The sequence below is a fragment of the Canis lupus genome, chromosome 11, assembly GCF_011100685.1.
Source record: "Canis lupus familiaris isolate Mischka breed German Shepherd chromosome 11, alternate assembly UU_Cfam_GSD_1.0, whole genome shotgun sequence".
In the NCBI taxonomy this organism is placed as follows: domain Eukaryota; kingdom Metazoa; phylum Chordata; class Mammalia; order Carnivora; family Canidae; genus Canis; species Canis lupus.
The window spans coordinates 15547658-15562382 of NC_049232.1; the positions used below are offsets into that span (position 1 = coordinate 15547658).

Genomic DNA, 14725 nt, shown 5'->3' on the forward strand with positions numbered 1-14725 from the left:
GGTAGAGGCACAGGCAGAGGGAGAAGAGGGTCCATGCAGGGAGCCAGATGCAGGACTCGATCCCAGGTCTCCAGGATCACACCCTGGGCTGAAGGCATGCACTAAACCGTTGAGCCACCCAGGGACCTCCCGAGAAGTTGCTTCTTTAGTCTGGTTCAAAGTGTTGATTATTCCAACAGTTTCCAACTGGCCTTCTTATCTGCTTTCCCCTCCATGATGCATTATCCACACGACTGCTGACCTGATCCTCCTAAAACACAGGGAGGATTGTGCTACTCCCCTTTTTACAACCCTTCAACTGCTCTTCAAATAAAACCCAAACTCCTTCCCAGGACATTCAATACTCTCCCAGAAACTAGCCTGGGTTTCCTGCTCCATTCCCAGCACCCCCATCTCTCCCAGCCCATAACATAACAGGCATCTCACCACTTCCTGCTCACTCCGTGGAAAGTCAAGGCTCTGTGCCTTCCTGGAATGTCCTTCCCCACCTTGTCTATATGGCTAATTCCCATTCCTCTTTTGAGATCCTCCCTCATAGCCTTTCTTGCCACCAACAGAATTAGTATTGGCTTTTCTCTGTGTGTGAAGCCATTTCTCTATTTCTACATAATGACACTTACCATACTGTGTTATAATTTTTTATGTAAATATTTATCTCTCCCACAGTTCTGGCTTTATCCCTAATGTTTTGTATGCTAACTTTCCCTCAATAAATGTTTGTTGAGGTGAATTCAACCGCTTAACCTGTGGATCAGGGCAGCTGAAGTTCTGAGTCCCAGGATGAAGTGCATTTCCACTCCCTTATAGCTGGAACCCTGATACATCAGCAGCAATTGAAATTGCTAATCTATTATTTCTTCACTAACTTCCAGCTTGTATGCAACGGATAGAGTCTTAAGGATGGTATCATTGACAGTATTTGAACTCTTTCTACTATAAGGAGGGAATGATAAATTCAGACATTATGTCCAACATTCCATTACAATAAAAAAAACTCCTGGAAGAGGCACCCACTGTGAGAGAGCCGTCAATAGCTAACAGAAAACAATAAAAGTCTGCCAACAATATAAAAGTAACATTTAAATGTGAATATTGACAAACGCGAAATATTTCATTAACTTTTCCCATCTTTGTGATTTCTTTTTCCTTTCCCCTTCCAAGAAATGATACACAACTTTCTGCTGAACAATCATCCACAAAATATCAAATGACATAGTCTTAGATGGTATTTTCAGAAAACAAAAAAGAGAGAGAGAGAGAGAGAGAGAGGGAAGTGGTCTAGGTAATAGTGGTTTCAGTGATATCAATGTTTACTTTCCAGTTTCTTCTTACATTTTCTAGGCTTGGTGAAGCATGACGATTGTTTTTTTCAATAAAATACATTCCCACAGCACCGCAATACTAATCATGTGGTGTTTTGCTTTGCTTTGTATTGTTCTCGTGCTAATTGCCACTGATTTATTGGATGCTTGACCTCCTAAGTGTGGTTCATATGGACACTGAAATCCAATGAAATCAAAATCAACACTGCAATAAAGTAGGTCTGAAAAACATATAAATGTTGCCAACATAACAAATTCTTTCCTTAACAAACCACTGGAGATACCCAAACTCTGATTTCTCTTAGGTCAACGAGAAGAACCACATTTCCCTTACTGTTCCACTTTCTAAAAAACTGTAGCAAAGAAATCGAGAAATGCACAAATCCTAAGCACAGGTCGATAAATGTTCGCAAAGGAAGCCCAACAACATAACCAATACCTAAATCATACGCAGCACCCGCAAAGCTGCTCTCACATGCACCCTCCAGCCTACCTACTTAAGTAACCCAGATTCTGGTATATTAGCTTTGCCTGTTTTTGAACTTTACATAAATGGACTCATAGAGTGCATACTCTTATGTCTGGTTTCTTTTGCTCCAAATGATATTGTTGAGACACATCTTTGTTTTTGCGTGTGACAACAGTTTGCTCGTTGTCATTGCTGTATAGAAACCTTTCTTTTGTTTCAGGAGCATCTAAACAAACAAGCCAGCTTCCTGAGGAAAACACTTTGAGACACGTGGAGCTCAGTGTTTAGAATATACAAGCTTTAGTCAAAAGAGGAAACAGTGAATAAGATGACCTTTTGAAATAACCTGAACTCAATTGTTAAGAAGCAGCTGTTTGAGGCAAGAAATGGAATCCCAGAAAGAGCCCTGTGAGATAAGTCAGAAAAAATGGTCTTGGAAAGAAATGCCCAGAACTGAATCGTGTATCTTGGTTCAAAAGAAAATAAAACTGGCCCTTCAGAAAAGATTGTGATTCAAGTTGTCTTTGCTCTCACCTCTTTAGCAAAATCTTCCTTTTTTTTTTTTTTTTTTTTTTTTTTTTCTGCCTATGCAGTTCTGTAGTTGATCTGAAGGCCACACTTCTGTTAGGGATCAGTTTTTGCCACACCTTTTCTCACACTGTGTGGTATATGACCAAACAATTTCTCACATAAAAAGACATTTTCATTCCATTTCTGCCTCTTCTATTTAAATTTTTTCAAGTATTTTTAAGTAATCTCTACACCCAACGTGGGGCTTGAACCTACAACCCTGAGATTAAGAGTCACACACTCTACCGACAAAATCAGCCAGGCGTCCCCTTTTTCTGCTTCTTTTAAAGACAGGCTATCAAAAGCCTTCTCTGTAAGTTTTTGTTATTTCCATTACCATGATCTATCAATGTCATAAAAATTTATAAAATTAACTCGGCAAAAAGTCTGCTTCTCCCTCCCCCTGCTCTTGTGCTCTTGGTTTGTCCTCTCTCTCATTCTGTCTCAAATAAATGAAGTCCTTAAAAAATAAAAAAATTTAAAAATCCAGATATAAGAGGGCATCCAAAGTTCATTTCATTGGCTACTAAAGTATAGTGTGGTAAATTAAAAGTGGTTTTACATTATTATCTTTCCATCAGGAGAGCGAGTCTACTTCCCCACAAGGGAGTCACCTTGTATTTGCTTTGACCAACAGAATGAGGCAGATGTGACTAACATGACTCTGAGCTCAGGCTTCAAGAGCCTTGCAACTTCACTGCCACCCCCACCCCTTTCCGGACTTGCTGCCTCCATAGGAGACAGCCTGTGCGAGCCTGCTGAGGGAGGACAGTGTGTGGAACAAACACAGTTGCTTGTACTGCAGTCCCTGATGGTGATGGGTAGTTTTGGGGTTAACCTGACCAGCCTCATGGATGCCCAGAGAGCTAATAAAACATGTCTTGGTGTGTCTTTGAGGATGCGGAAGAGATTAGCATTTGATTCAGTAGATTGAGTGAAGACATCTGAGCTCACCCATGTAGGCAGGCAGTATCCAATCTGTTGGAACAAAAGGGGGAAGAGAAAGCAACTTCTCTTTCTTTCTGAGCTGGGATATCCATCTTCTCCTGCCCTCAGACATCAGAGCTCCTGGATTCAGCCTTCAGGTTTAGACTGGATTATACTACCAGCTTTCCTGGTTCTCCAGCTTGCAGATGGCAGCCTGTGGGACTTCCCAGCCTCCATAACTACCTTGAGCCAATTCCTATAATAAATCTCCTCATGTATACCTAGATATATCCCACATATATCTATCCCACAGTGAATCCTGATGGATACACTGACCAACAAGCCCGCAGAAGACAACTACTTGCATATGCCCCAGGTAAGAGCAGCAAAAGAAACACCTAGCTGAACCCAGCCCAACTTTATGGAGAACAGCAACAACTAATTAATTGCTCATTTAAGCCACTAAATTGGAGGGAGGATTGTGACTCAGCAACAGGTAAATGAGACAGGCACCCAGAGCCCATTTCATTAAGTGACATACCAATTCAGTAAGGAAAACAGGCTAGTACGGTTGGGGTTTCACTATCAGGTCTCCTACTTCAAATTTCTATTGCACTTTTCTGCCTAATTTAGCCCCAATTTATTTCAAATTGGAGAAACTATAATTAACTTCTAGTATCTGTCTCTGCCCCCATTTACTTTCCAAACCAATCTCACTTCCTTGCTACCACCAAAATATCGAAGATGCTCGGCAGCCTGGGTGGTTCAGCGGTTTAGCGCCGCCTTCCACCCAGGGCCTGATCCTGGAGACCCGGGATCGAGTCCCACGTCGGGCACCCTGCATGAAACCTGCTTCTCCCTCTGCCTATGTCTCTGCCTTTCTCTCTCTCTCTCTCTCTCTCTCTCGTTCTCATGAATAAATAAATAAAATCTTTAAAAAAAATCGAAGATGCTAATTAAAATTCTCCCTGCCATTCTTCCTTTCAAACCCACTTCTGCCTATGGGATGAAGTCCTGAACCCACCATAAGGCCCTCCCCAAAGCAGAACGGAGAGTATTGATCCACCCCTTCCCCAGTGATTAAGGGTTGCTCCCAGATGTGTTAACCTCCCCTGTGCTTCCAAGCTGGGCATATGTCATAACCTAGAAAGTTCCTTACAGCATCTACAGCACCAAAGGAAATATTGGGGTATTAGGTGAGACACTTGAAGGGAGATCTTATCACCTCTAAATGAGTAGAAGTCTACATGGAACTGTCCAGTGTGGCCACAGCTGAATCTGAGGGCAGCCAAGCACATGTGAATCACTGTGTCAGCTGTACCTGCTATTCTATTCCCAGTCTGAGGTCAAATCAGAAGACCCATTTCCTTGAGACGCCTTATATAAAAGGTCTCCTGAGAAGTACCTGGAGTGCCTGAGGTGGTCATGCAAACCTTGCATCTCCATGAATTACTGGAGCTTCTCCATCCAGACATGGTAACCTCAATTAAGTGGATCTGGGGGGATAGCTGAGTGGCTCGGCGGTTGAGCATCTGCCTTCAGCTCAGGGCGTGATCCTGGGTCTGGGTATTGAGTCCCGCATGGGGCTCCCTACAGGGAGACTGCTTCTCCCTCTGCCTGTGTCTCTGCCTCTCTCTCTATGTCTCAAATAATATAATAATATATATTGAAAGAAGAAGAAGAAAGAAAGGAAAGAAAGAAAGAGAAAGAAAGAAAGAAAGAAAGAAAGAAAGAAAGAAAGAAAGAAAGAAAGAAAGAAAGAAAGAAAGAAAGAAAGAAAGAAAACACCTCCAGAGTCACTTAATGTATGATTATTTTCTTTAAAGAACAAACCAAAAATTGTACAGAATCACCTGGGAAACTCGTTTTCAAAGGGCTCAGGTCCCACATCAAAATCGGAGAATCCTGAAATCTATAGGAGTAGGATATTTGTAAAAGCTCACAGTTTGTTTCTGAGACAGCCAACAGTTGGAGAACAACCAGTTAAGAAAATGACCCGTCTCTAAAACAGGATTCATTCACCACTGGGTGGCGCCAGAATTTCAAAGATGAAAATTTCTACCACAGTATCCATTTCCCCTTGAGAGTGCAGTGTATTTCCCCTTTCTCTCCCCTCCACATCACACCAAAATAAATATTTCACTCTGTATCAGTGTGGCATTTTCTCCTCGAATTTATTTAGGTTATAACCCACTGTCTTGCTCTGGAGAGACCTTGGAGGGTTCTATTTCAGCAATGCCTCCACTGTCCCTGGGCATCTTCCCTTCCCAGTGCAATGTTTGGAAGAAGAAAATCCACTGTGAGTATTGGCCTCAACAGCAAGCAGTGACTGGACAAAAAACAATTATATGACATGTTCCCGAAAGCCATGGTTAGCCATTTGTAGATTTCGATCCCTGCCCTTTTCCAAAAACCATGACTTCAAAAACACACCAGAATCACGTTTATTCTTTCCAAATTCCCACTGCCTCAGTGCAGAAGTGTTGGACAACTTTTTAACGGTTTTGTCCTCTCTTCTTAGTCAGAGTTCCTGCACATTAAAAAATCCCATGCAGATAATAATCTCACTTAAAAATTTCTCTGAATAGTTCACTTGTTTGAAATGTGCTTGAAGATGCTGTATATAGCCTTCCATGTGTTTTTTTTTTCCAGATTACATCTTATTTTACTTTTTAAAAACATTTTATTTATTTATTTGACAGGGAGAGAGAGCATGAGCAGCAGGGTGGGGAGGCAGAGGGAGAGGGAGAAGCAGGCTCCCTGCTGAGCAGAGAGCCGGTAGGGGTTTGATCCCAGGACCGAGAAAGCATGACCTGACCCGGAGGCAGCCACCTAACCAACTGAGCCACCCAGGCGCCCTGCATTTAATTATTTTTAAATGTGAACTGAACAGAAATACCTGGAAACATAAACAAAACAAATAACATTTATTTTATCAGTCCTACAAATATCTACTGAGCAATTATATGTACCAGGCACTGTGATACACACTAGCAGGGAGATATGAGTTTGAACACAACAAAAAGATGGAAGCTCTCATGGACTTTTTTTTTTAAGATTTTATTTATTCATGAGAGACACACACAGAGAGAAGCAGAGACATAGGCAGAGGGAGAAGCAGGCTCCATGCAGGGAGCCCGACGCAGGACTCGATCCCCAGGACTCCAGCATCACGCCCTGAGCTGGAAGGCAGACGCTTAACCACTGAGCCACCCAGGCGTCCCTCTCATGGACTTATATTTCTAGTTGAGAGAACCATGGAGGGGAGGTAGCAAATAAATGAACAGAGTAATGAAAGTGACAACTCTTTTAAAAAGTAAAGCAGAATGATGCGATAGTTTCTGCACAAGGTAGAATTATTTTTGACAAGGTGATCAGGGAAGGAATCCCTGAGAACCAAGAATAAATGTTGATAAGAAGAACCATCTAGGGGCACCTGGGTGGTTCAGTGGTTGAGCATCTGCCTTTGGCTCAGGTCATGATCCTGGGGTCCTGGGATCAAGTCCTGCATCGGGTTCCCCGCAGGAAGCCTGCTTGTCCCTCTGCCTATGTCTCTGCCTCTCTGTTTGTCTCTTATGAATAAATAATTTTTTTAAAACTTAAAAAAAAAAAGAGCCATCTAGGCAGAGGGCAGGGCAAGTGCAGCAATCTGGGGTTGAATGAGGCTGGTGCACTACAGACTAGGCAGGAAGGCAATGTAAGGAAGCCTGAGCCAAATGAGCTTGGAGACAGGAGCAAAGAAAGACCTTATCAAGGCCAGATACTGCAATTTACGTATATATATTTTTAAGTAAAATGGGAAATCACTAGAAGGCTTTAAGGAAGAAAGTAACATGGTCTTATGTGTTTATTTATTTGCTTGTTTATTTATTTAATATAATAGAACATTTAATTACATCAGTTTCCCATCAACACACTAGTCATTTAATGATGATTATATTGGCTGTTTCCACTGGTTGGCAGGAAGCTCTTCCAGTAAATGCTCCCATGGTTCCCAGTGTATCATTTTTCCTGCCAGACTTAGTTCATTTCCAGCCTGAAATACCACCTCTTCTAGTTGACCACCCTGAAGTTGGTCTTCTAATTTCTTAACATCTGGTTCTACTTTAGCCATACTCAGCTTCTCATTTGTAATCTGTTCTGCATATGTTCTATATGCTGCATTTTTAGGAATTCGCTCAAGAATATCAAGAATCTTTGGGTAACCATTTGCTTCGATGTGGATGGAACTGGAGGGTATTCTGCTGAGTGAAATAAGTCAATCAGAGAAGGACAAATATTATATGGTCTCATTCATTTGGGGAATATAAAAAATAGTGAAAGGGAGTAAAAGGGAAAGGAGAAAAAATGAGTGGGAAATATCAGAAAGGGAGACAGAACATGAGAGACTCCTAACTCTGGAAAACAAACAAGGGGTGGTGGAAAGGGAGGTGGGCAGGGGGTGGAGATGACTGGGTGACAGGCACTGAGGGGGGGCACTTGATGGGATGAGCACTGGGTGTTATGCTATACGTTGAACTCCAATAATAATAAAAAAAAAAGCCAAAAAAAAAAAAAGAATCTTTGGGTACAATATTGTTAGTCATTCACAAAGACTCTCATGTATAACCAATCCCACAAGGTAGGTAGTCTTCCTTAGCAAACCTACCATGACAGCACCTACATATTTATTTTTTAGATCATCTTGGCTCCTGATTGCAGAGAGGACACAAGTGGAACCATCGCAGTAATTGTCTGCATGAGAGATGATGGTAGCTTGACAAGAAATAAGCTATAGAAATGGAGAGAATTCACATTCTGGATGTGTTCTGGCAGTACAGACTTGCTGATGGACTGCATGTGGGGAATGAGGGCATGAGAGAAATCAGCAACGCCTCAATTGCTATTTGATCAACCAGGTAGATGGAGAGGCCAATTACTAAGGGTAAAATGAGGAGGAAAAGTTTAGAGGAAAGTTCTAAATTTAAAATGCTGATTTGGTCACACTAAGTTTGAGATGTTTATTTAATATAGGAACAGAGGGATCCCTGGGTGGCGCAGCGGTTTAGCGCCTGCCTTTGGCCTGGGGCGCGATCCTGGAGACCCGGGATCGAATCCCACATCGGGCTCCCGGTGCATGGAGCCTGCTTCTCCCTCTGCCTATGTCTCTGCCTCTCTCTCTCTCTCTGTGTGACTATCATAAATAAATAAAAATTAAAAAAATAATAATAATAATATAGGAACAGAGGGGAACTATAAGATTTAATAGGTAATAGCATATAATATTTATAGCCTGGATAATATCATATAAACACCATATCATATAACTGTTTTTTCTAAGATTTTATTTATTTATGAGAGACACAGAGAGAAAGGCAGAGACATAGGCAAAGGAGAAGCAGGCTCCTACTGGGAGCCAATGTGGGACTTGATCCCAGGACCCCAGGATCACAACCTGAGCCAAAGGCAGACGCTCAACCACTGAGTCACCAAGGTGCCCCTCATGTAACTATTATTTAAGGGGTGGATAATATCACCTAGAGAATGTGTACAGATAGAGAAGAGTATCTGGGACTGAGCCCACTGACTCTACACTGATGCTGTACTGTTAACTCTCTCAATGAGACTGTAGCAATTATGGGAAATATGATATCATCAAGATCAATATTGATGAGAATAAGAATACTCCACATGGTACTGCAAAAATAAATAAATAAATAAGGGGGTGGTGCCTGGATGGTTCAGTTGGTTATGAAACTGACTCTTGATATTAGCTCAGGTCATGATCATGATCTGGGGGTCATGAGGTAGAGCCCCACATCAGGCTCTGCACTGGGTCTGGAGCCTGCTTCAGATTCTCTCTCTCCCTCTTCCTCTGCCCCTCCTCCTTTCCGCTTCTGTGTGAGATTTCTCTTTCTCAAAAAGAAAGAAAATATGATATTTTTTTCCTGTTTCCTTCCTGGGTAACAAGTGGACTTGGCAGTAAACTGCAATAGAACCAAAATCTTCCTATTAGTTCAGATGTCTTTACAGCCAAAGGAAGTTATGAGAATCATCTGTCTCCACAAACCAAAGAGGTTTCCAAGATCTCTATTAAGCCTGAGTTAATAAAGTTGAATAGATTTCTTGAATGCAGATGTTCACAAATGCTGTATGCAGCATTTCCCAACTTTCACACAGGCTAGAGGAATTGTCCATAGACTACAGTTTAGGAAAGCACTGACTGAATCCACGCACACATTTTATAGATGAGAAAACTGAACACAAGGAGGAATAAAGTCACTGGGCCTGTAGCTCATTATTTTAAAACATACCATTACTACAAAACTGCTTGCCCCAACTTTACCATCTGAGTGCCTATTTCTGCTATTTTCCTAAAAGCTGAGTTAATGAGAGGTCAACAATAGGCTTTCAGGTTGATAAGATGCCCCAAGTTCCTTCTGAGTCTGAAGTGCGCACATGTGGCTTATAAGGAGCTGCTTAAGAATCACTACATTATATATCCACAATATGAAGTGGGAGACAGATTTTTAATTTTTTTTTCTCAAGTACAAACTAGACAATCAAACTATGACTATATTTATGGCTTTTGCCTCCAGTCATGTGTGTGACTTTGGATCCATCCACATCCTGTCAAATCTCTGAACTTCCATTTATCTGCTTGTTAATAATTAGGGCAGTAAAATGAGAGTTAATATTTGCTAAAGTTTTGGCCCATGACACAAAGTTTCAAAACCACCAGAAATGGTCTTTAACAATGATCAAAAGAAGCTTGGACTAATTTTCTGAAAAGCCATATCTGGGCAGCCCCGGTGACTCAGCGATGTAGCACTGCCTTCAGTCCAGGGCCTGAACCTGGAGACCCAGGATCAAGTCCCACGTCGGGCACCCTGCATGGAGCCTGCTTCTCCCTCTGCCTGTGTCTCTGCCTATCTCTCTCTCTCTCTCTCATAAAATAAATAAAATCTTTAAAAAAAAAAAAAAAAGCCACATCTTCCCCATCACCATTCTGCAGGAAAGAAAACTTGAGTACACAAATACTAAACCCTTAATATGTCAGAGGTCATAATGCACGAGGCATGAGGCAGGACTGGAGGCCAGCTTTGATCTGTGCAATGCAAAACCCTCTAGTGTAGCTGATAGACCTCAGTGGTGGGTCCAGCTGTCAGCTGAGCATGGGGGCTAAACAAGGGAGTGGGAGCACTGCACGGGAGTGTGGAGGATGGCTTGGGGATGTCATGGCAACAGTTTGTAGGTCTACCAAGTACGACTTCGAGATATTTAATAGATGTCATTTACCTGAACTTAAAACTATTTTTTTTTTAAATTTCTAATGATAATAGGCTTCTTAAGTGTACTGGACTATTATCCCAGGAAGATTCCACTGCACTCCCTAAGTTCCCCATCTTCACTGAAGACACTCTCAAAGTACATTCATTTAGCTCAAACAACCGACAACAGTTAAAATATAATAGCCCTGAGAGGAGATACTACCATCTTATCCTGTTAGTGTTATAAATATAGGAGGTGAAGCAGTTAGCTATGACAGCATAACCATCTCAAAACACAGGGGTTTAAAAAACTATTGTTTTGGGGCACTAGGGTGATGCAGTCAGTTATTTGCCTAACTCAGTTTCTGCTCAGGTTGTGATCTCAGAGCCCTGGAATCGAGCCTAGCTTCAGGTTCTACACTCAGCATGGAGTGTGTTTGAGATTCTCTCTCCCTTTCCCACTCCAACTTCTACTCATAGTCTCTCTCTCACACACACATATAAATGAATACATCTTTAAAAAAAAAAACAACTACTGTTTCTCAGGAAGCTACAGGATGGCAGGTAGTTTTATTGAATTAGTCTAGTCAGATTTTGCATGAGCTCAGTCGATGGTAGATGGTAGACGGCAGGTCAACTGGGAGCAGAATGCTTCATGATAGCAAGAATGACTAAGCTCTTTTTCATGTGGTCTCACATGGAGCATGTCCCAAACTCGGACATGTTTTCATGGTGACCATAGAGAAGCCAGAGATGATGAAGAAACATGCAAGGCTTCTTGAGCTTTAGATTCAGAACTTCACATCATCACTTCTGCCATTTTGTTCCGGCCAAAGCAAATCACAAAACCAGCCCTAGTTAGAGTGGGCAGGAACCACAAGGTTATTGGACAAAGGGTACAGATAAATAGAGGCCATTCAATTAGAGATCATCGATGCTATAAATCTAACAGAGGGTGGAAGGGCCAATTTTGATTCAAGGAGTAGAAAAGGGAAGATAGTGAATAAAAGTTATTTGCAATCTTAATAATCTCAAGCCCGGAAATCAGAAATCTCGTTCTATTATCTAGCCTTGAAATCAAACAAATTGGACTCTTCCTTCTCATTTGCAAATTTCTGTCTGTTTTTCCTATGCAAGTAAATCATCTCCACAGATACAGTTTGTTTTACAATGGTCACAGATTAAAGCTCATTAAATACTTAAAAATATTTTATCACTTCAGTTCAGCCAAATGATTTTACTTAGATTTTTGTTTGACAAAGAGCTAAAAAAAACAAAAACAAAACAAAACACTAAAAAACTTTAATATCTTTTTTTATTCTTCTAGTTAATGAGCAACTTTAGCATTTGCATTAAGTGCTATGGTGGGACACTTAAAAAGAAAGAAGAATTAAAAGATCAACTTCGCTGTGAAATAGCCTTCTCTGGTATGACAGATTTATCAGAAAAAAATTAATAAAATAATAAAAGTATACTCTGATTATAGAAAGCGTAGATGAAGCAGGAGTGCTAAAACATAGATAATATCATTTAACAATGAATATCAATGCTGTTGTGTTGGGCATGTTTAATTTAATGTATAGTCATGCAAATAGGAGGAAGCTGAAGACCATTTAGAGAGAATGTGGGTGGAACCTGTAAGGTGGCACAAAGTCACTATCTTCTTAAGGGAAGAAAGACATCAAGATTGGAATAAGACATAGGTCACCATGAGTAAGGGGTCAGTGTAAGTGACCCCACACCAGCACCAAGATAAGATGAAGTCCTTGAGGCGAGAAGGTAATGTTATCTTAGGTGTCACAAAAAATGTCGCTGTGATCATTTGCTGAACCACACATGTGCGTTTCAGGTGTGGCTGATCACGTCCCTCTGAGCAGAGTCTGAAAGAGAAACCTAGTAAAGCACTTAATATAGTGAGGGGAGAGCAGGCCACTTGGCTGAAAGGGCTGTCATTGGCCAGATCAGGAGTAAACTCAAAGTTCCTTCCTGGTACTCCCCAGAGTTTCTTGAAGATCAGGTGACCTCTAAAGGATGTGGAAAAGGCAGCAGGCCCTGCCAGCACAGAGGAGCATCCAGCAGACCTTTCAAGCACTGATCATGTTCTGCAAGAGGATACTCCAGAAGAAGGAAGTAAAGCCAATGGACCCAGGCCAGGAATTGTAAGTGACAGGTCTCAGACCTGGGGGAAAAAATAGGTGAGAAGGGAGTGTTGCTTCTTTCTATATAAAAGGTCTCTTTAGCATCTCAAGGACAGCAAGCCTCCACATGAAGGAGGTCTGTGGTTGCCCAAATGGGAGCATCTTCCTTCTTTATCATCAAGAGCTTGAGAAAAAACAAGACTGATCCCACAGGCTTTAGGAACTTAAGACATGCTAATCTATGACACAAGCGTATTTTGCATATAAAGTTAATGAATAGAAGAAGTGGCAGGGTTTGAGGGGTTTTGTGTTATTCAAGCTGAAGAAAGAGAACTCAAGCAGAGGGGGACAGTGAGCAATGCTAGAAGAGTCCCGAAAAGTATGGTTGCAATCCAGGACTCAGTTTCAAGAGAACTCAGTATTTTCCAACAAAAGGGAAAATGGAATTGAAAGAAAGAAAGGGAGGGGGATGGATGAAAGCACCAAATCCTAACCACTAGACCACCAGGGAGCACAGGAAGGAAGGAAGGAAGGAAGGAAGGAAGGAAGGGGAAAAAATAGCACTAAATAAAGAAAAAGAAAATGGGATAACACACTTGCACAGTCGCACTGGTTGTGCTGACTTTGTAGGTTTTGGTTTTAAGTTTCTTCTAATTGAGAAAGATAAGTTTGGTTTTAGGCTCAATTTCTTTGACTTCCTTGTAAGCAGGCACAGTGGCTTAGGCTTTTGGTCCTTTGTTGCTTTGTTTTCTGCTTTAAATTTAGTAAAACCACTAGCAGAGTACCAATTATATGTAAAGGAATGTAATTTTTAAAAAATTCCTCATGAATTCCAACTATAATTGCTTTAAAATCCTTTAAAGAATCCTGCCTTAAAAAGGAGAATTTCACAGGAAGGTTGTTAGGCTCAGCCCAGACCTAGAGTAATAAAGAGAAAGCCTCCAGAAACTCATTTAAAGGCATCACCATGGGTACACGCAAACACTGTGAAGACAAACACTGTCCATGAGACGTGACGGGAACAGAAAACATACTATAAAATGTAAATTGATTGAACAGACAAGGAACCATGTGCTTTATTTTACTTCCAGGAGACTGTGTGTAATAATGGAAAGATGCAGGGCTTTGGATTCTACAAACGTGCCCTGAATCCCAGCTCTGAGCCCTTTAACTGCACGTGTGACTAGGAAAAGAGACAGTGTCTCTTGACTTTGGTTATCTTACCTCCAAAATGATGAGAAATATACCTATTCCTTAGTGTTATTAAGAGGATTAAATAAGTTTCTATATGTAAAGTGCCAGGCATATAGAAATTTAACAATAATTAAATTATCTTCCAGTCTTGATCCTCTGTCCCTGAAAACTCAACAAAACACTAGAACACAGTTTCACAGATAAATAGCATATGCCTCTCCAGCCATAAAGAGATGGTTCAGTCCAATCGCCAAACTCCACCTTAATCCACAACAGTTTCATGGGTGTGTCAGGCAGAAATAGAATTTAAACTCTGGTTTACCAGAAATCTCAAAATGACATCTGACCTGTCTGGGCTAAATGCTCACTGTGCTTGTGGAGGAGATGGTAAGCAGATGGATCTGTATTGAGCCCCCAAGCTAGGGGGCATGGAATGACTTCATTAAACTGTCTGAGTCTCAACCTTCTCCTTTGTAAAATGAGGCTATTAACTCCCTCACAGACTCACTTCCAGCACTGAACACAAGCAAGTTAGGAAGGCAACCCCCATCACCACAAATGTGGTGGCCTTTAAAAAACTCTGCCCCAAAAACAAAAAACAAAAAAACAAAACAAAAACTCTGCCCATTGGCCACCCAAGTGGCTCCTAGACATTTACCTAAGACCACTGAAAATACATGTGCACACAAAACTTACATACAAATTTCCATAGCAGCATTATTCATCATAGCTAAAAACTGGAAACAATCTAAATATCCATGAGCTGAAAAAAGGATCCTTAAAATGTGGCATATCCATACAATGGAATATTATTTGGTCATAAAAGGGAAGTGCTGATACATCCTACAACATGCG

General features: G+C 41.2%; 1 protein-coding gene and 1 long non-coding RNA gene across 6 annotated transcripts in view; both read right to left on the reverse strand.

Annotated features, from left to right (window-relative positions):
* LOC119873876 overlaps nt 1-14725 on the reverse strand; it is a 284170-nt gene that overhangs the window by 219705 nt on the left and 49740 nt on the right. The gene's annotated exons all lie outside the window — the stretch shown is intronic.
* LOC100683951 (NADH dehydrogenase [ubiquinone] 1 alpha subcomplex subunit 5-like) lies at nt 7223-7939 on the reverse strand. 2 transcript variants are annotated; one of them, XM_038552008.1, is made up of 2 exons: nt 7885-7939; nt 7223-7389 (listed from the first exon to the last, which is right to left on the reverse strand). In XM_038552008.1, exons 1-2 carry the CDS (start codon nt 7937-7939, stop codon nt 7223-7225), a joined length of 222 nt encoding a protein of 73 aa, XP_038407936.1. The 2 variants fall into 2 exon arrangements, with proteins under 2 accessions (XP_038407936.1, XP_038407935.1); XM_038552007.1 differs by having other exon boundaries at nt 7223-7500; nt 7879-7939.